The sequence below is a fragment of the Sceloporus occidentalis genome, unplaced genomic scaffold (assembly GCF_023333645.1).
Source record: "Sceloporus occidentalis isolate IW3139 unplaced genomic scaffold, rSceOcc1.0.p SCAF_124, whole genome shotgun sequence".
Lineage (NCBI taxonomy): Eukaryota > Metazoa > Chordata > Lepidosauria > Squamata > Phrynosomatidae > Sceloporus > Sceloporus occidentalis.
Window position 1 is genome coordinate 1,542,014 of NW_028317104.1, and position 16,674 is coordinate 1,558,687.

A 16,674-nucleotide genomic window follows, 5' to 3' on the forward strand; every position below is an offset into this window, starting at 1 on the left:
TGTCAGGATTTTTGAGAAGATACAGCGCTAATTTTAGCACTTGCTCATAATAATAAACTTTATTTTTTCATTTTATTTATTTTACTCTTTTTGGACTTTTTTTTTACATTTTGCTGGAACTGGATAGTTCCTCTGATGCATAATCATTTTTAAATGTTACCATTTTTTTTTAAGCTTTTTCTTTTTTTCTTAAATTTTTTTTTTTTTTTTTTTTAAATAGGGGCCAGACATGGCCCATCATGCCAATCTCGTTTAGGATCGTTGATCACTTTCTGGCACGTCATAGGTCGTTAAGTGACCGTTTTGCATGACGTGCCTGACCCGGCAATGGACGTTAAGGGGTTAAAGATCAATTAGTTTTCTAAAGAATCTGAAAACTTTGAAATTAGATAATGATTACTTTTGGTTACCAGTGATGTAACATAACTTTACACCATTACTTCTCATAAATTAGGCTGTCAAGCAGAAAAGAGAATACTTTACCTTCTCAACAGATTTGAGTTTATAGTACAAGGGATTAAAATAATTCTGGAAGATATTTTTCTGGTTTGATATAAGTTTTTTTTCTACAAAAACAGGGAATTGCAGTCGGGATTTGATTTGCACCAAGTTATGCAAACATTTTCATGGCAGATTGGGAGGACCTTTTTTTTGGTCAGATCATCAGTGGAGAACAAACCGGATTACTTTTTACAGATACATAGACAACCTGTTTTCTTAACTGGCAGGGAAATAATTAGAGTTTAGGTGAATTACCTCACTTTTTTGAATAAGTAATATTTTAGCAAGTCTAATGTACATTTTTCATAAAAATTTATTTATAAAAAAAGGTGGACGTCAACAGTTTTACACAGAGGTATAGTGGTCATCACAAACCATGGCTGGACAATATACGCAAGAACCAATTTCTTAGAATAGTACAAACAGTACAGATGAGGACATTTTTTTACAACAAGCAGATATCTTTCGAAAATTATATATTTGTAAAAAATGCCTTTTAGGAATTCCCTGCAATAAATGGTATATACTTACCCACTACCCGTCCCAGATAAAGAGCTTTCGGGGAATCAAATTTCCACTCGTCCCACAAAAGAAATTTTTTTGTCACCACTGGATAATAGTCAATCTAGAATAAGCAGAATAATTATTTGTAATTAATATCTGACATCTTATTGTAAGTTTGGTGAAAAATGATTCTCTTAAAACATTTCTTTTTCGACAAATATCTCCCTACTGTTCTGAACAAAGAAAACCAACAACCTATTTTAATTGAATCAACGAAAAAATCAAATCTCAACATGCAATTTGCCTCCCTGTGTTTTTTTGTAAAGCCCTTGGTAGTGCTGTTTGGCATTCAAGATTAGATTCATAATTAAATTGGAACTATGGCAATGAAAAAAAAAATTACAGGTTATTTTACAAGATATCATTTGCGTTCATCCAGTCAATTGTATCAAAGTAGTTTTCAGAGTAGTTTTCGTGTGACAAGGCAATAAATTCTCTTGGAGTCTGTAATATGACCATGGTCATATACAGTATATGCTGAAAGCTGTCTTAGTCCTGACCCTAGGCATTACCCCTAGGAACCACCTCCAGACCCTTTCTATCGGGCACACACTTGTAAAGTCATATCCCCGCTTAGAGGAATGCATGGTACTGAGCGATGTGCTATTAAATTATCTTTCCCCAGTTTGGAATTGGAGGGGCTGCTGCCACCCTAGGCCTGTTTGGCCTATGCCAGGATATTCCACTGACTATGACAGCAGAATCCTGTTCTGGTGTAATAAAACCAGAATCCTATTCCACTGGTCCTCAAAATGTGGTTTCTGTTTCTGTACCTTTCTGTCACTCTTGTCTGTGTTATAATATTAATTCACCAAGCAGTAATTTATGATAGCACACTCTTCAGTGAATACATTCTTTTACCTCAGACTTTAAGTTCTCACAGTCTTCCTCTAGACAGACTCTCAAGTGTGCTAAGTACTAATCTGCTAAGAATTTTACTTTAATTTTATAACCACATGATAATCATTCATTGGATTTTGTTTCTGAACTACCTATAAAATTACATCTAGAAAACAAAATTGACCTGAAGTGAAGCTACAATAACTACTCAACCCACCATCTTTTATTAATAATCAGTACGACCTTGCCTTTGATTACCTGGTAATTAATTGTACGATATTCCCTGGTGATATTGACCCTGTGAGGTTTTCCATCAGTCATATTTTTCTTACTTAGTTGATAGATATAAGGGTTTTTGTTAAGCTGATAATTCAATTGAAGAGTCCCTAGAATGAATAATTGCAATTATTTAGAAAAGCATTATGGGAAAAACAAATAATATCTATGTGCAGGGATCCACTCACAGCACCTCCAGGCCTTCATACTTTCACAATTTAATGGTGGGGAAAAGGGAAAAACAACAGATTAAGATGGGAAGTTACATTTTATGGCCATAACACTATGACCACCTGCCTAATATTGTATGGGTTTCTCTTTTGCCACCAAAACAGCCCTGACCCATCGAGGCATGGACTTCCCATGACCTCTGAAGGTGTGCTGTGGTATCTGGCACCAAGACATTAGCAGCAGATCCTTTAAGTCCTGTAAGTTGAAAGGTGGGGCCTCCATGTGTTCTCCAGGTAAGTGATGCACACACACCCAGCCATCCATGTGTTGTAAAAGAAACCGTGGTTGAACGGACGTTTTTTGCTCTGTGGTCCAGTTCTTATGCTCACGTGCCCATTGTAGGCACTTTTGGCAGTGGACAGGGGTCAGCATGGGCACCCTGACTGGTCTGTGGCTACACAGCCCCAGCAACGAACTGTGATACACTGTCTGATCTGACAACTTTCTATCACAAGTAGCATTAACTTTTTCAGCAATTTCAGCTACAGTAGCTCATCTGTTGGATTCGACCACACGCACCAGCCTTGGGCCCCCACATGCATCAATGAGCCTTGGCCGACCAAGACCCTGTTGCCGATTCGCCACTTTTCCTTCCACGGACCACTTTTGATAGGTACTGACTAATGCAGACAGAAAACACACCACAAGAGTTGCAGTTTTAAAGCTACTCTGACCAAGTCGTCTATCCATCACGATTTGGCCCTTACGCTTGTCCATTTTCCTGCTTCTAACACATCAACTTTGAGGATGAAATGCTCACTGGCTAATATATCCCACCCACTGACAGGTGCCATGATAACAAGATTGTCAGTGTTATTCACTTCGCCTCTCAGTGGTCATAATGTTATGGCTGATCATGTGTATGTAACTTCTGAAGCTAAGAAGATAAAATATATTTTAGATTCACAGAATGTTTTATTTGGTTTTAGACCCAGTAGAGCCCCTGTGTAAAAGAGATGCAAGTATAATTATATATATATATATATATATATATATATATATATATATATATACATACATACATACATACATACATACACACCTTATTGTATTGATATTAATTATTATATTGTTTTATATAGCGCCAGACAGGACAAAACAAGTAGTATATCGCTTAATAATTTGACAGAAAAACCAGATGAGGAGGACCCTTCATTCCTCTTGTATTTGTATGTCAATTGCTATATTGTCGTTGTCTGTAACATTTTCATCTTTGTACAGCGCTGCACAATCTGTCGGCGCTTTATAAATAAAGTATAATTATTATTAAAAAAGGATGAATGAGAGGAGCATATCCAATTGTTTTACATCTCCTATGTGTATGTCTGTGCAAAGGTTTCCCGTGGTTTTATTATATTGTTTATTGCAAAGTAAAAATGAATTGACATTTCATACGTGCATGGTTTTTTTTTTATAGTGCTCAATAACATGGGCATAAACCTTATATGGGTGTCCATCCAACATGAACTACTGAGGAAGTAAGAGTTGGATGCCCCTGTCCGCACATATGCCTTATGGCCTGGACAGGATGTCAATTTGTAGTGGCATTGCACAGGGTACACATCTCCTGTTCTTACCACATTCAACCAACTGGAGGATCCATGTTGAAAATAATCTAAGCGTGTGTGCGTGTTGTCAGTTTATGTATTTGGATCAGCGCTGCTGTAGATGAGTGAATGTATTCAGTTTGTGCATGTAAGAGTGTGCAACTGTAAACACAAGTGTGTCAGTGTATATAACTGTGGTCTGTATCTGTATAAATGTATACTAGTGTGTGTCTTATTAAGTATCAATGTTTGTTCCCATCCAACTATATGAGTGTGTTAATGTATGTATGTGTGTTTTGCTGAAAAATGATAAAAGGGTAGATAATGAGAAGGAGGGGAGAGGGTAGATATTGAGAAGGGGGAAAAAGTGTAGACAGTGAGCAAATAGGGGAGAGGGGGGAGATGGGGTAGATAGTGAGAAGGGGAAAGAGTGTAGACAGTGAGAAAATGGGGGAGAGGGGGGAGATAATGAGGGGGTAGTAAGAAAACTGAAATAAAGAGTGAGAATGAGTGAGAGAATGAGGGAATTAATCTGTGGATTAATTGTGTGAATGAGTGAGAATGAAAGAATTAATGTGTGGATGAAGTGTGAATGAGAGAGAATTTATGGGAATGCATCAATGAATATGTGTAAATGATTTGTGTGAATGAGTGGGAGAATAAATTGTGTTAATGAATTATGTGAATGAAAGTGTCAATTAGTGAGTGACTATAAAAGTGTTTGTGTGTGTCATGGATGTGTTATTGACTTGTGGAAAGGCAAAGATAGCATAAGCAGGGTGTTTGAGCCTTGGGGACCAAAATGGTACAGGCAGAATGTTTATGGGACAAAGGTGGCACAGGCTAGGGTGTTTGGGGACAAAGTTGACTCATGCTGGGCTGTTTGGGGACAAAGATGGCAAGTCCTATGTGTCTTATCTGGGTGCAGGCCAGGTTCTATGTGGGCAGTGTGGACGCCAGGGCTGGCTTTGGGGTGGGCAGCCTATGATTTATGCCAGTAATTTAGGGGTTTTTTTTATCTGTACCTTTAATGCTGAGATTTTATGTGAATTCCATTTGATCTATACCTGCAAAGCTGGGGTTTTGTGTTATTCTGTTGATCTATATCTGCTATCCTATGTTCCCATACATGATTTATATATAACTGCAAATACAGGGTATCTATACCCTCAGTGCTGAATTTACATGTGATTTCCATTTGATCTATACCAGCAATGCTGGGTGTTTGCATTGTTCTGTTGCTCTATACCTGCAATGCTATGTTTCCATACATTATTATTCTATACATGCAAATACAGGACTTGTATATCTGATTTTGTTTATTGGGATCTATACCTTCAGTGCTGAGTTCACGTTATTATTATTTATTGTTTTATATAGCGCCATCAAATTCCGTAGCGCTGTACAATGGGTAGACAGGACATAACAAGTAGTATATAACATAACAAATTGACTAACAGAGACAACAGCTGAGGAGGGCCCTGCTCAAACGAGCTTACTGTCTAGAGGGATTTAGGGTTTATTACACAATAGGTAAAAGTGCCGTTGTTAGGGATAGACCAGCCACACTATTAAAACTATTGCAGGAGAGGGACTAGAAAAGGTGAGCTAAAGGAATATGGGAGGCATTAATGTGCTATGTTGTAAGCATCCTTAAAGAAGTGGGTCTTGAGGGATTTTTTGAAGGAATAAAGGCAGGGGGAGAGACGGATTGACCGAGGGAGGGCATTCCAGACCACGTGAATTTCAATTGATCTATACAGCTAAGTGCTGTTTTATGTGTTTATTTGATCTATACCTGAACTACAGGGAGTATATAAGAGAGAGGTGTGGTTTAATGAATGAGGGGACAAAGGGATTCTGGGGATGATTACAGGGGAGAGGACCTCTTAATGTCATGGTAGGGTAAGAAGAAGGGGAGACTGCAATGACTCTTACAGTCTTCTCTTAATCTGCAGTCAGTGAGGCAAATATTTGTTTTGGTGCGGGAGCGGGGGAAGTGATGGGAGAACGCAGAGTGGGACCCAAGGAAATGTTTGGGTAGGGTCCAATTTTTTTTAATACCAAATGTATTGTCAGCAGGGTCTAATGTGTGTGTATGTGTATATATATATAGTACACCTCACATTTTTGTAAATATTTTATTATATCTTTTCATGTGACAACACAGAAGTAATGACTCTCAGCTACAATGTAAAGTAGTGAGTGTACAGCCTGTATAACAGTAGCAGAGTGCCATTTCTTCAAAGTTATCATTGGGGGGCACTAATCATCCAGTAACGCAAGCTTTCCATAAGGACAATGGATAAAGCCTTATTTGTCCAATAGAAAGTAGAATCATCTTCAGTCTTAATCATAGAAAAAGACGGAGAGGCTTTCCGAACCTCAGAGGCGCTTTTTTCAGGCTGAATTACCTTTCTATCTTTAGACGAGACCTCTGAGGTCCTAAAACCTTATGTAAAAAAGGTATCACCTACGGCTGAAGACTGTGCATGGAACTTTTTTGAAACATGACAAAAATAAAGTAGATCATACCCACCATCTGGCTTGAGGAGAATGGCTATGTAATCACTGGCAAATGAACTGACATACAGAAGAACAGCTGGTGCTATTGATGTCCTGAAACTAAATGAGATCTCATCGCGGGTCAGATTGCTCACAAGGAGTGGAAGGTCTGTAAGATTAGCAAACTCCTTGGCAGCCACCATGGCTACTGACAGAATATTGTATCTCACCCATGTCCCAGCTTCAAAATATGCACCAATATCTGGATAAAATAAAGAAGTAGGAGAAAAAGTATTTAGTGAAAAGTGATTCAGAGCATTGAATTAGCAAAGATAAGACATTTGGCTTCAGATGACCACTACAATGAAAATAAGGGATAATGACACTGAAATCATCCAGAATAAATAATAAGAAATCCTGTCAGTCTTTGGGGTTTATTCACTATTATTATAAAGGGCCAATACTAGCAAGTGTCTCCATCACAAAGACTGAGCTGGCACTACATAATGAATAATTCAATGTGTATGGGGACTGTGGGAATCTCACTGATTTAACTAAGCACTATAGGAAGACAGCTTATCTCTTCCAGCTACAGAAGCTCACTGGACCTTTATAATGCATAGCGATGTACAAGTTGAAATGGCATTTCTCTTACAAACACCCCTGCCAACTTCTGCTTCAGTGAATAGAGAATAGAATATATGTGATATATATATATATATATATATATATATATATATATATATATATATATATATATATATATATATATATATATGTGTATATATCAAATGTTTGAAATCCTGTGAGTGCCTCTTTTTCTTTTTGGACTTCACCACCAGGGTTTTGACTGAGTAATAAGATCTGAATGCGGAGTGCATGCATTTTGTATTTATAACTTTATCTCACTCTGTGCTTTCTGTACCTCTCTGGAACCACATCTGTCTTATATATAGTAAATTTTTACTAAGAATTGTATTAATAAACACTGAAGCAATAAATAGTAAGGTCTTTGTTATTACCTCTGTTACAGAACAGTCCTTCAAAACCTGTCCCATTGCAGTCACAGGTGTAGTGATTGTACCTTTCCACACACCGGCCACCATTCTGACACTCTACCCGTGGTTTCTGACAGTAGCCTGTGCAATTGGTTCTCACACCTAATGTCTCATTGGCTTTCCCTTCTAAATCCAGTGTCCCTCCATTCATACGCAAAGCACGGAGGCAACCAATGAAAGGTTTAAGCTTGTACTCAGCAGAGCCTATATTAAGAGAGGGTAGTACAATGTAGTTTAATGAGAATAATTTGCCTTCTTCTATCACTTGAAAGAAAAGGAATGTTTAAGTAGGAGAACTTGATAAACATATGCCTCGGTTACCCTTTATGTCACTGGGAGAAGAACTTACTATCGAACATTTTTATACGCTGTACACTCACTGGCCAATTTATTAGGTACACCTTGCTAGTACTCGGTTGGACCCCTTTTGCCTTCTGCCTTCATTCTTCACATTCTACAAGGTGCTGGAAACATCCCTCAGAGATTTTGGTCCATATGGACATGATGGCATCACCCAGTTGCTGCGGATTTGTCAGATGCATATTCATGATGCAAATCTCCCGTTCTACCACAACCCAAAGGTGCTCTACTGGATTGAGATCTGGTGACTGGAGGCCATTGGAGTACAGTGAACTCATTGTCATATTAAAGAAACCAGCTTGAGATGATGTAAGCTTTGTGACATGGTGCGTTATCTTGCTGGAAGTAGCCATCAGAAGATGGTCATGAAGGGATGGACATAGTCAGCAACAATACTCAGGTAGGCTGTCACATTTAAATGATGCTCAATTGGTACTAAGGGGCCCAAAGTATGCCAATAGATCCATTCTTTTATGTTGTTGAAGCCAACGTCTGACCCTGCCATCTGAATGTCATAGCAGGAACTGAGACTCATTAGACCAGGCAACGTTCTTCCAGTCTCCCACTGTCCAGTTTTGGTGAGCCTGTGCGAATTGTAGCTTCAGTTTCCTGTTCTTAGCTGACACAGGAGTGGCACCCAGTGTGGTTTTCTGCTGCTGTAGCCCATCTGCTTCAAGGTTTGATGTGTTGTGAGTTCAGAGATGGTATTCTGCATACCTTGGTTGTAACAGTTGGTTATTCGAGTTACTGTTGCCTGTCATCTCGAACCAGTCTGCCCATTTTTCTCTGACCTCTGACATCAACAAGGCATTTTCGTCCACACAACTGCTGCTCACAGGATATTTTCTCTTTTTCAGACCGTTCTCTATAACCCTAGTGATGGTTGTGCGTGAAAATCCCAGTAGATCATCAGTTTCTGAAATACTCAGACCAGCCTGTCTGGCACCAACAACCATGCCACGTTCAAAGTCACTTAAATCCCCTTTCTTCCCTATTCTGATCCTCAGTTTGAACTTCAGCAAGTTGTCTTGATCACATCTACATGCCTAAATGCATTGAGTTGCAGCTATTTTTGTTAACAAACATTTAAACAGGTGTACCTAATAAAGTGGCCAGTGAGTGTATATACTGCATTCTGTAATTAATATCAATTTTAAAGTAAAAAAACAAACATGTTAGTATTTTATATTACATCAATAAAATGATTGTATCAAGAATATACATTTATAAGGTTCAGCAATACCTTTCATGTTAGTATTTTATATTACATCAATAATATGATTGTATCAAGAATATACATTTATAAGGTTCAGCAATACCTTTCATGTTAGTATTTTATATTACATCAATAATATGATTGTATCAAGAATATACATTTATAAGGTTCAGCAATCTTTCATGTTAGTATTTTATATTACATCAATAAAATGATTGTATCAAGAATATACATTTATAAGGTTCAGCAATACCTTTCATTTACTGTTTAGAATTTCCCCTTAATGAAGCACTATTGTAGCAGTAGTTGGTTAAAATTTAACTTTTCTGACCAAAGAAGCTGCTAACTCACCTACATAGAGAGGTCGATCATACGAAATGTTGATGTAAGTCTGAAGAGGAAATCTGCGAATAACCCATGGCAAATGATCCACCTTGAGTCGTGCTAACTTGACATTGATCTCAGCCTTTACTTGGTGCCATTCATCATTATTAAATCGTAGGGGCGATTTCACAGTTACATTTTCATGGCCATTGCCAATATCATAAATAAATGCCAACTCATTTGTCGCTGGATAAAACAACAAATGGGGAGTCTTGTGATACAAAATATAATTTCAAGTTCCATGTTACCACAGAGTAATATAATGCATGAAAAAATGGTAAAGGGGAAAAAATGAGATGTCCACAAAGGATGTGTTGAAATTTCAGCAATTAGGAAATCCTATTTTTACATACATAATACACATTCTATCTTAGCTATAACAATTTTTACTCTTGAGACTGTAGGCCACATCATCGACACTGAGGTATTGCGGTGAGCGAAGTGTGAGTTGCTTGAGTGTGTGTTTCTGACTGTGTATGTTAGTGTCTGAGTGGATTTGTTAGCATCTCTTAGTGGGTATGTTAGTGTCTGGGTATGTTAGTAGGTGGGCTAGCCCGCTTACTGTTGGAGGAGCAGAGCCAGTTGGGGAGATCTCCCTCCAACCGTCGGCTGCAGAAGGAGGGCCAGCCCTTTTATTGCCACCCCAAAGCCATACAAATGCACTTAAAGAGATAAAGAGGTAAGTCCTGACTTCCAAACTTGCCTCTTTATCTCTTTAATTTTTTTGAAGAGGCAGAGTGGGGTCACGCGGCGTCATGGTAAATGTAAGTTTATTTTTCTTCAAGCACAAAACAGTAATACTAACAAGCCCATGACTCAGATCTATCAACTGCCTCACACATGTTGTGCATAGAGGGGGGCTTAATCCTAGGCCTATGATTAAGAGCCTCTCAATGTGAAATTCTTGAGCCGGTTGGCATATCTGCATGAAGAAAAATAAAGCTTATATTTCTTACTTCGAAAAGATTTCTAGTTCTGTTTTTTGCACACAAGGTAATTTAATGAGCAGGCATATTCAGGTAGGGCCATTGACATGTTGAGTATTATAAAATAGTTGACATAAGGTAAAATAAATGATATATTGGGCATAGTATCTTAAAATATAGAAAGAGTAATTGGTGGGAGTGCTTAAGGAGTTAAATATTTAAACTCAGACAGTAGAACAATCGTATATATATATATATATAAATGTAAAAAGTACAGGAAAGGGTCTATAAAACTAAAACAATTTAATAAATAAAAAATATTCTGTAAATAAACAATGTATCTAAAAATAAACATACACCATAATAAACAGTTTCCAAACAATGTTCACACATCTATAACTATATATGTGAACCTTGTTTGGAATTAAAAAAAAATATTATGGCGTATGTTGATTTTTCGATACATTATTTAAAGAAGCTTGCTTAATTATTAAATTGTTTTAGTTTTAGTCCTGCCTTGTACTTTTTTAAATGCACAATTGTTCTACTGTCCAAGTTTAAATATTTAACTCCTTAAGCGCTCCCATCAATTACTGTTTCTATATTTGTTTTATTGTGTGCATAGAGAAGCCATATCTTTGGTGTTTTAAGGCAGCAGCTACATAATCTTATACAAGAAAACACCTTCTCTCTCCCTTCACCTACTATAGTATCTTAAAATGTTTTGTTAAGAATAAGAATTTATACTACTCATGTTAATTCAAAAAGCACTTTCGAATCAGAATGTATTTATAGCTTGTTTAGAATTGTTTCTTGTAAACATATCTCAACAACTTACTGTTCAGTTCAATTCTGATGAAATTACGGCATCTGTGCCCTGTGTTTTCCAAGAAGGTCCCAGATGAAGCAGTAGTTTTAAAGTAAAATGAGATATCAATGCTAGTGTCTGGTTTGAAGGTTGGAAATATGAGACTGGCACCTTTCATGAACGTTACTGTGTTCCATGTGTTTCCTAAAATTTAAAATTAAACACAAAACAACTTGGATCCAATTCATTGTTAATTGCCTAAAATAGAAATTATGACTATACTGTCCCTGCAGCCCATATATAAAAAATAAATTTTGAGTTCAAATCATTTGATTTAAAAAGCAAAAGTCCCTGGTAAAAACATATATAAAAAGTACTATATACAGCTGTGCAGAGTTTTGGTTAAATTATTTTAACCAAAATTAACATTTGTGATGCATCTTGTTTTGTTAGAATACAGCAATGTATCATAATATTAGTTAGTATATTACATTTTTTACTCCAACATCTTTCATTGTGCTAACGTATACATTTACAAGCATAGTACACCTTGTGACCTCTCTTTAAAACTTAACAGCTACCATCGGTAACACACTACGATGCCAGGGACTCAAATCATGCAGTGCCATACGTGTCCCCCTGCTTAAGCCAGTACATGTCCGGGCCCGTCTGAAGTTTGCTAGAGAGCATTTGGATGATCCAGAAGAGGATTGGGCGAATGTCATATTGTCAGATGAAACCAAGGTAGAACTTTTTGGTAGAAACTCAACTCGTCGTGTTTGGAGGAGAAAGAATGCTGAGTTGCATCCAAAGAACACCATACCTTGAAGATTGAAGATGAAACATGGCTGGGTCTTTCAGCATGACAATGATCCCAAACACACCGCCCGGGCAACGAAGGAGTGGCTTCGTAAGAAGCATTTCAAGGTCCTGGAGTGGCCTAGCCAGTCTCCAGATCCCAACCCCACAGAAAACCTTTGGTCCAAAGGGGTCACAAGCAGAGGTCAGGACAGGCAGCAAACAACGGATAGCTGGGGTCACGAGCAGAGGTCGGGGCAGGCGGCAAACAACGGATAGTCGGGGTCACGAGCAGAGGTCGAGGCAGGCAGCAAACAACGGATGGTCAGGTTCAAGCAAAGTTCAGGCAACGAAAAGGCAAATACGTTTCTGGAACGCTAGTGAAGGCAATAAAGGCACTATCACAGACAAGGGGTACATGCAGACTGAAGGTTAAAATAGTCCTCTAGCTAGCTCAGGATCCTCCTACCCCCTAAATTAGGGGGAGGAGGAAAAGAGATAAGCACCCCTTTAAGACGCGGCATTAATATTCATGAGATAGCCGTTCGCGCGCGTCCCGTCTAACCTCAGATCACCACATGGGGGCGCGCGTCTAACGGCCGGATGGACCACAATGCGTCTTCCCGCGAACAGAACGAGCAGGGGGCTGAACGCGCGGGCTGCGTCTCGGCTCCCCTGCTCGCGGCAACGCTGGAACGTCGGAACCGCCTGCAAGGTAACAGTTGTCTCATTCTGTGTCTCATAGTTGAAGTGTACCTATGGTGAAAATTATAGTCCTCTCTCATCTTTGTAAGTGGGAGAACTTGCACAATTGGTGGCTGACTAAATACTTTTTTGCCCCACTGTATGTAGACAAAGTGAGACCATGAAAAGGATTGTAACAAGGCTTGCAGAATTCCTAATGAAAATTATTTGTCTAACCCTGAAAATAAATGTGATCAGTCATTTAAAAATAGTGGAGTAATGACACTAACAAAACCAGCAACAAAACCTTTTTCATGATTGGATGTCTTTCCCTCGAATTAGTTTGAATTTCAGCTACCTAACCGAGAACTGCTTAATTATTTGAGAGTAAAAAAAAAAATTGTCTAAACATCAATACGTAGGAGATTTGCTTGGAACATACCGTATTTGCTTGGTTATAAGACAACCGTGATTATAAGAAGACCCCCCCCAAAATGTCAATATCAATTTAGAAAACAAAGAAAAGGCTTGACTACCCTATATTAATTCACATGTAAACTATTATTTCATATTTAATATATTGAGATTGAGGAAAATGCATTTTTTATTTTTATTTCCTTTTATTTGCCAACCTGGCCCCCAGTTATGCCTTATACCCCCCTATATGCCACTCTGCCTCCCTGATAAGCCACTCTGCCCCGATATGCTTAATGCCACCTATATGCTACTCTGCCCCCCCTGATATGCCTTATTCCCCAACTATCCCCCCCCCCCCAACTTACCGATGCATTCCTAGACTTGTCTCCCATTGTCCAGACCGCCTGGTGTCAAGTGGGGACAGCCGGTGAACATCTGCGATGCACGTAGTCAACCTCCGCTGCTACCCAGAACTTCTATGACTGAGGACTGGAAGGTCAGTCACACCGGTGCTCCGTCATAGAAACCCCGGCAGAAGTGTCGGGTAGAAGAGGAGGTTCTCCACGCATCGCGCAGATGTTCACTGGCTGCCAGAGAGGAAGATCCAGGTCTCCTGCAGCGCTGCGGGGGATTCTTCTCTCTGGCAGCCGGTGAACGTCCGCAAGATGCATGCAGATAACCTCCGCTGCTGCTGGTCATCATAGAAGCCCTTTAGAAGCTGCCGGAGAGAAGGATTCGGGTCCCCTGCAGCGCTGCAAGGGATCTGGATCTTAGTCTTGTAGTCAGACCTCTATTTGAGGCCTGATTATAAGATGACCTCGAATTTGCTCTGAAAAAACCTTGTCTTATAATCGAGCAAATACAGTATATTTTATAATAGAAAGGTAGAAAAGGTTCTGTAAGGTAAGTGCATAGATTTTTTACATTTTAAAGATATGATATTTCCCTGTAATTGGGAAATGTGAAAATGATATGAATAGATCCATTCATTTAGTGGATTGTTTTTCTTCTTTGGATACAGTGAAAAAAAAGGTTCATGGTCTTTTCCTGGTAGAAATGCAATTTGAGGTAACAAACAGGTGGTACATCTGTTCGAGATGCAACAAAAGAGAAGGTTCCTATTTACGTGATTGGTGGAGATGTGAATTGATTAAACCACCATGGGATATCGTATACGATATGTTGAAAAAGAATCGATATTATAGGTCCAAATAAAAAAATGAAATTGCCCTTCTGCAGATAAACAGAGTAAACAAATACAGTATATAGTTACACACTGTTTGGTGGCTACAAATAAAAATAGAACTAATAGAAATAATAGAGCTAATCCTTTTCTTTTAATTTCTTTTAGTTCAAGCAAAAGGTGATAAATGAAATAAATAATGCATCAAATACCAAATATTTAATGTGGGATGAATGGGTTCAGAAGCTGGAACATTTAAATCTTAATACTTTCTCTTAAAGGAAGAATTTAAATTAAATTAGATGGATCTCTGATCTCTTCTGGCTATTGTGTATTTGTAATGTATTACTTATGTACTTGTTATATTGTAACTCAGTTATGTACCTTTGAAATATTTATTACAATGTTATTTACATGTCAGGTAGTATTTTATATTTTGATATTTTTTCATTAATAAAGTGAGACCTTAACACTGTGGGAGGCAGACACTCAGCAGCCCCAAGAAAGAAAAATTATTTCTTGCCGCATATAGGACATTTAGGTAATTGTCTGTCACAAAGCCTTTATTTGCCTAACCCTAAAAAGTAAATAAACCTTAAAACAAGCATAGTAATTATTTATTTTAAACACACCCAAACACACACTTCTCAGACTCACTTCAAGAAAATGATCCAGCAACAAGACTACATGCTACAGTAAACTTAATACAATTGTCATGATTCTACATACTAAACTATGGAAAGAATCCCAAGCCAATTAACTGTGCAGAATCTTGGCATATTTTTTTTAATGGGAGGTACATGTCACTTCTACTGAGTACCAAGCTTTGTAGTCAGCTTTATTGATTAAATCTGTAAGTCTAGTTTCTTACGGTCTCCATAGCAACGTAAGGGTCCTACAGAAAACCAAGCCTCTGAGCTGGAGCGGTTAGTGTCTCCCAAGACCACTTGTGTTACTGGTAAATGGTCACGATAGCTGAGTATCCCTTTGTCGTATCTCCTAAATAAAAGAGAAAGCATTAATAATGATTTGTTTCTGACATATTGTCTCTACATATAGTGATACATAACATTTTTTTTACACCATTTGTTTTAGAGGTACGTTCTGTGTTATGAATAGAGACCCAGTGAAACGTATAACCTGTATTCACCGCATTTTATCCTTGTACATGGAATTGAATATTTGGTGTGACCACCCTTTGCCTTCAAAACAGCATCAATCTGAAGCAAAAAGTTCAATTTTTGACTCATCAGCCAACAGAATATTATCCCAAAAAGTTTTGGGGGTTATCAAGATGTTTTTTTGGCAAATGTGATATATGTCTTTGTGTTCTTTTTGGTCAGCAGTGGTTTTCACCTTGCAACTGTTTCCTCTCATGGAATTGTGAACACTGACCTTAACTAGGACAACAGAGGTCTGCAGCATTTCTTTACATGTTAATCTAGGTTCTTTTGTGACCTCTTGGATTAGTCTTCAATAAGCTATTTTGGTGGGCCAGCCACTCCTGGGAAAGTTCACCACTGCTCCAAGTTACCTCCCTGTGGTTAGGATAGGATAACCAATCTGATAGATGTCTTTGTTTCCCCTCTGTTCTTGAACTTCTTTAGATCATGGCATTCTGTGCTGGTTTTTGAGACCTTTTAGCCTACTTCATTTTGCAAGACAGGTTCTATTTATTTGATGTTTAGATTCAACAGGGCTGGCAGTAATCATGCCTGGGTGTGTCTAGTGAAACTGAATCCAATCAATTCAATTTGGTTAACTGATTTTGTAACTAAGGGGGCAATTACTTTTTCACACAGAGCCAGGAAGGGTTGATAGCTTTTTTCTTTCTATACATGCAATCATCATTTTGTGTTTACTCAGGTTATCTTTGTCTAAAATTAAAATTAGTCTGTTGGTCCGAAACACCTAATTATGATAAATATGCAAAAATTAAAGGAAATTGGGAGAAGGCAAATACTTCTTCACAGCACTGTATGTATATATAAAAAAATGTAATAGATTTAAAACAATCCAGCCATCATATGCACTATGCATATGGCAGCTGAGTGGTCCTTTTACCGTATTTGCTCGATTATAAGACGAGGTTTTTTTCAGAGCAAATGCTCTGAAAAATACCCCTCGTCTTCTAATCGGGGTCGTCTTCTAATGTCTGATTTCTGGAGGCAGAGTGCTCTATACAATGCCTTTTAACTCCCTTAATGCCACTCTGCCTCCTGGAATGCCTTATACCTCCCTATATGCCACTCTGCCCCATAATATGCATTTTAACCCCCTAAATGCCAGAATGGGATATAGGGGTATAAGGCATTTCTGGAGGCAGAGTGGCACATAGGGGGTCAAAAGGCATACCATGGGGCACAGTGGCATATA

At 38.2% G+C, this 16,674-nt stretch overlaps 1 protein-coding gene across 1 annotated transcript in view; it reads right to left on the reverse strand.

The window, feature by feature from the left end:
* The window catches only part of LOC149282011 (contactin-associated protein 1-like), a 101,452-nt gene that overhangs the window by 15,670 nt on the left and 69,108 nt on the right, over nt 1–16,674 (reverse strand). The window contains exons 25-31 of the mRNA XM_089498682.1: nt 15,170–15,297; nt 11,247–11,420; nt 9,450–9,668; nt 7,487–7,726; nt 6,499–6,726; nt 2,164–2,291; nt 1,033–1,126 (exon numbers count right to left, since the gene is read on the reverse strand). Of these exons, the coding sequence (XP_089354808.1) occupies nt 1,033–1,126; nt 2,164–2,291; nt 6,499–6,726; nt 7,487–7,726; nt 9,450–9,668; nt 11,247–11,420; nt 15,170–15,297 (1,211 nt within the window). The remainder of the gene's footprint in view (nt 1–1,032; nt 1,127–2,163; nt 2,292–6,498; nt 6,727–7,486; nt 7,727–9,449; nt 9,669–11,246; nt 11,421–15,169; nt 15,298–16,674) is intronic.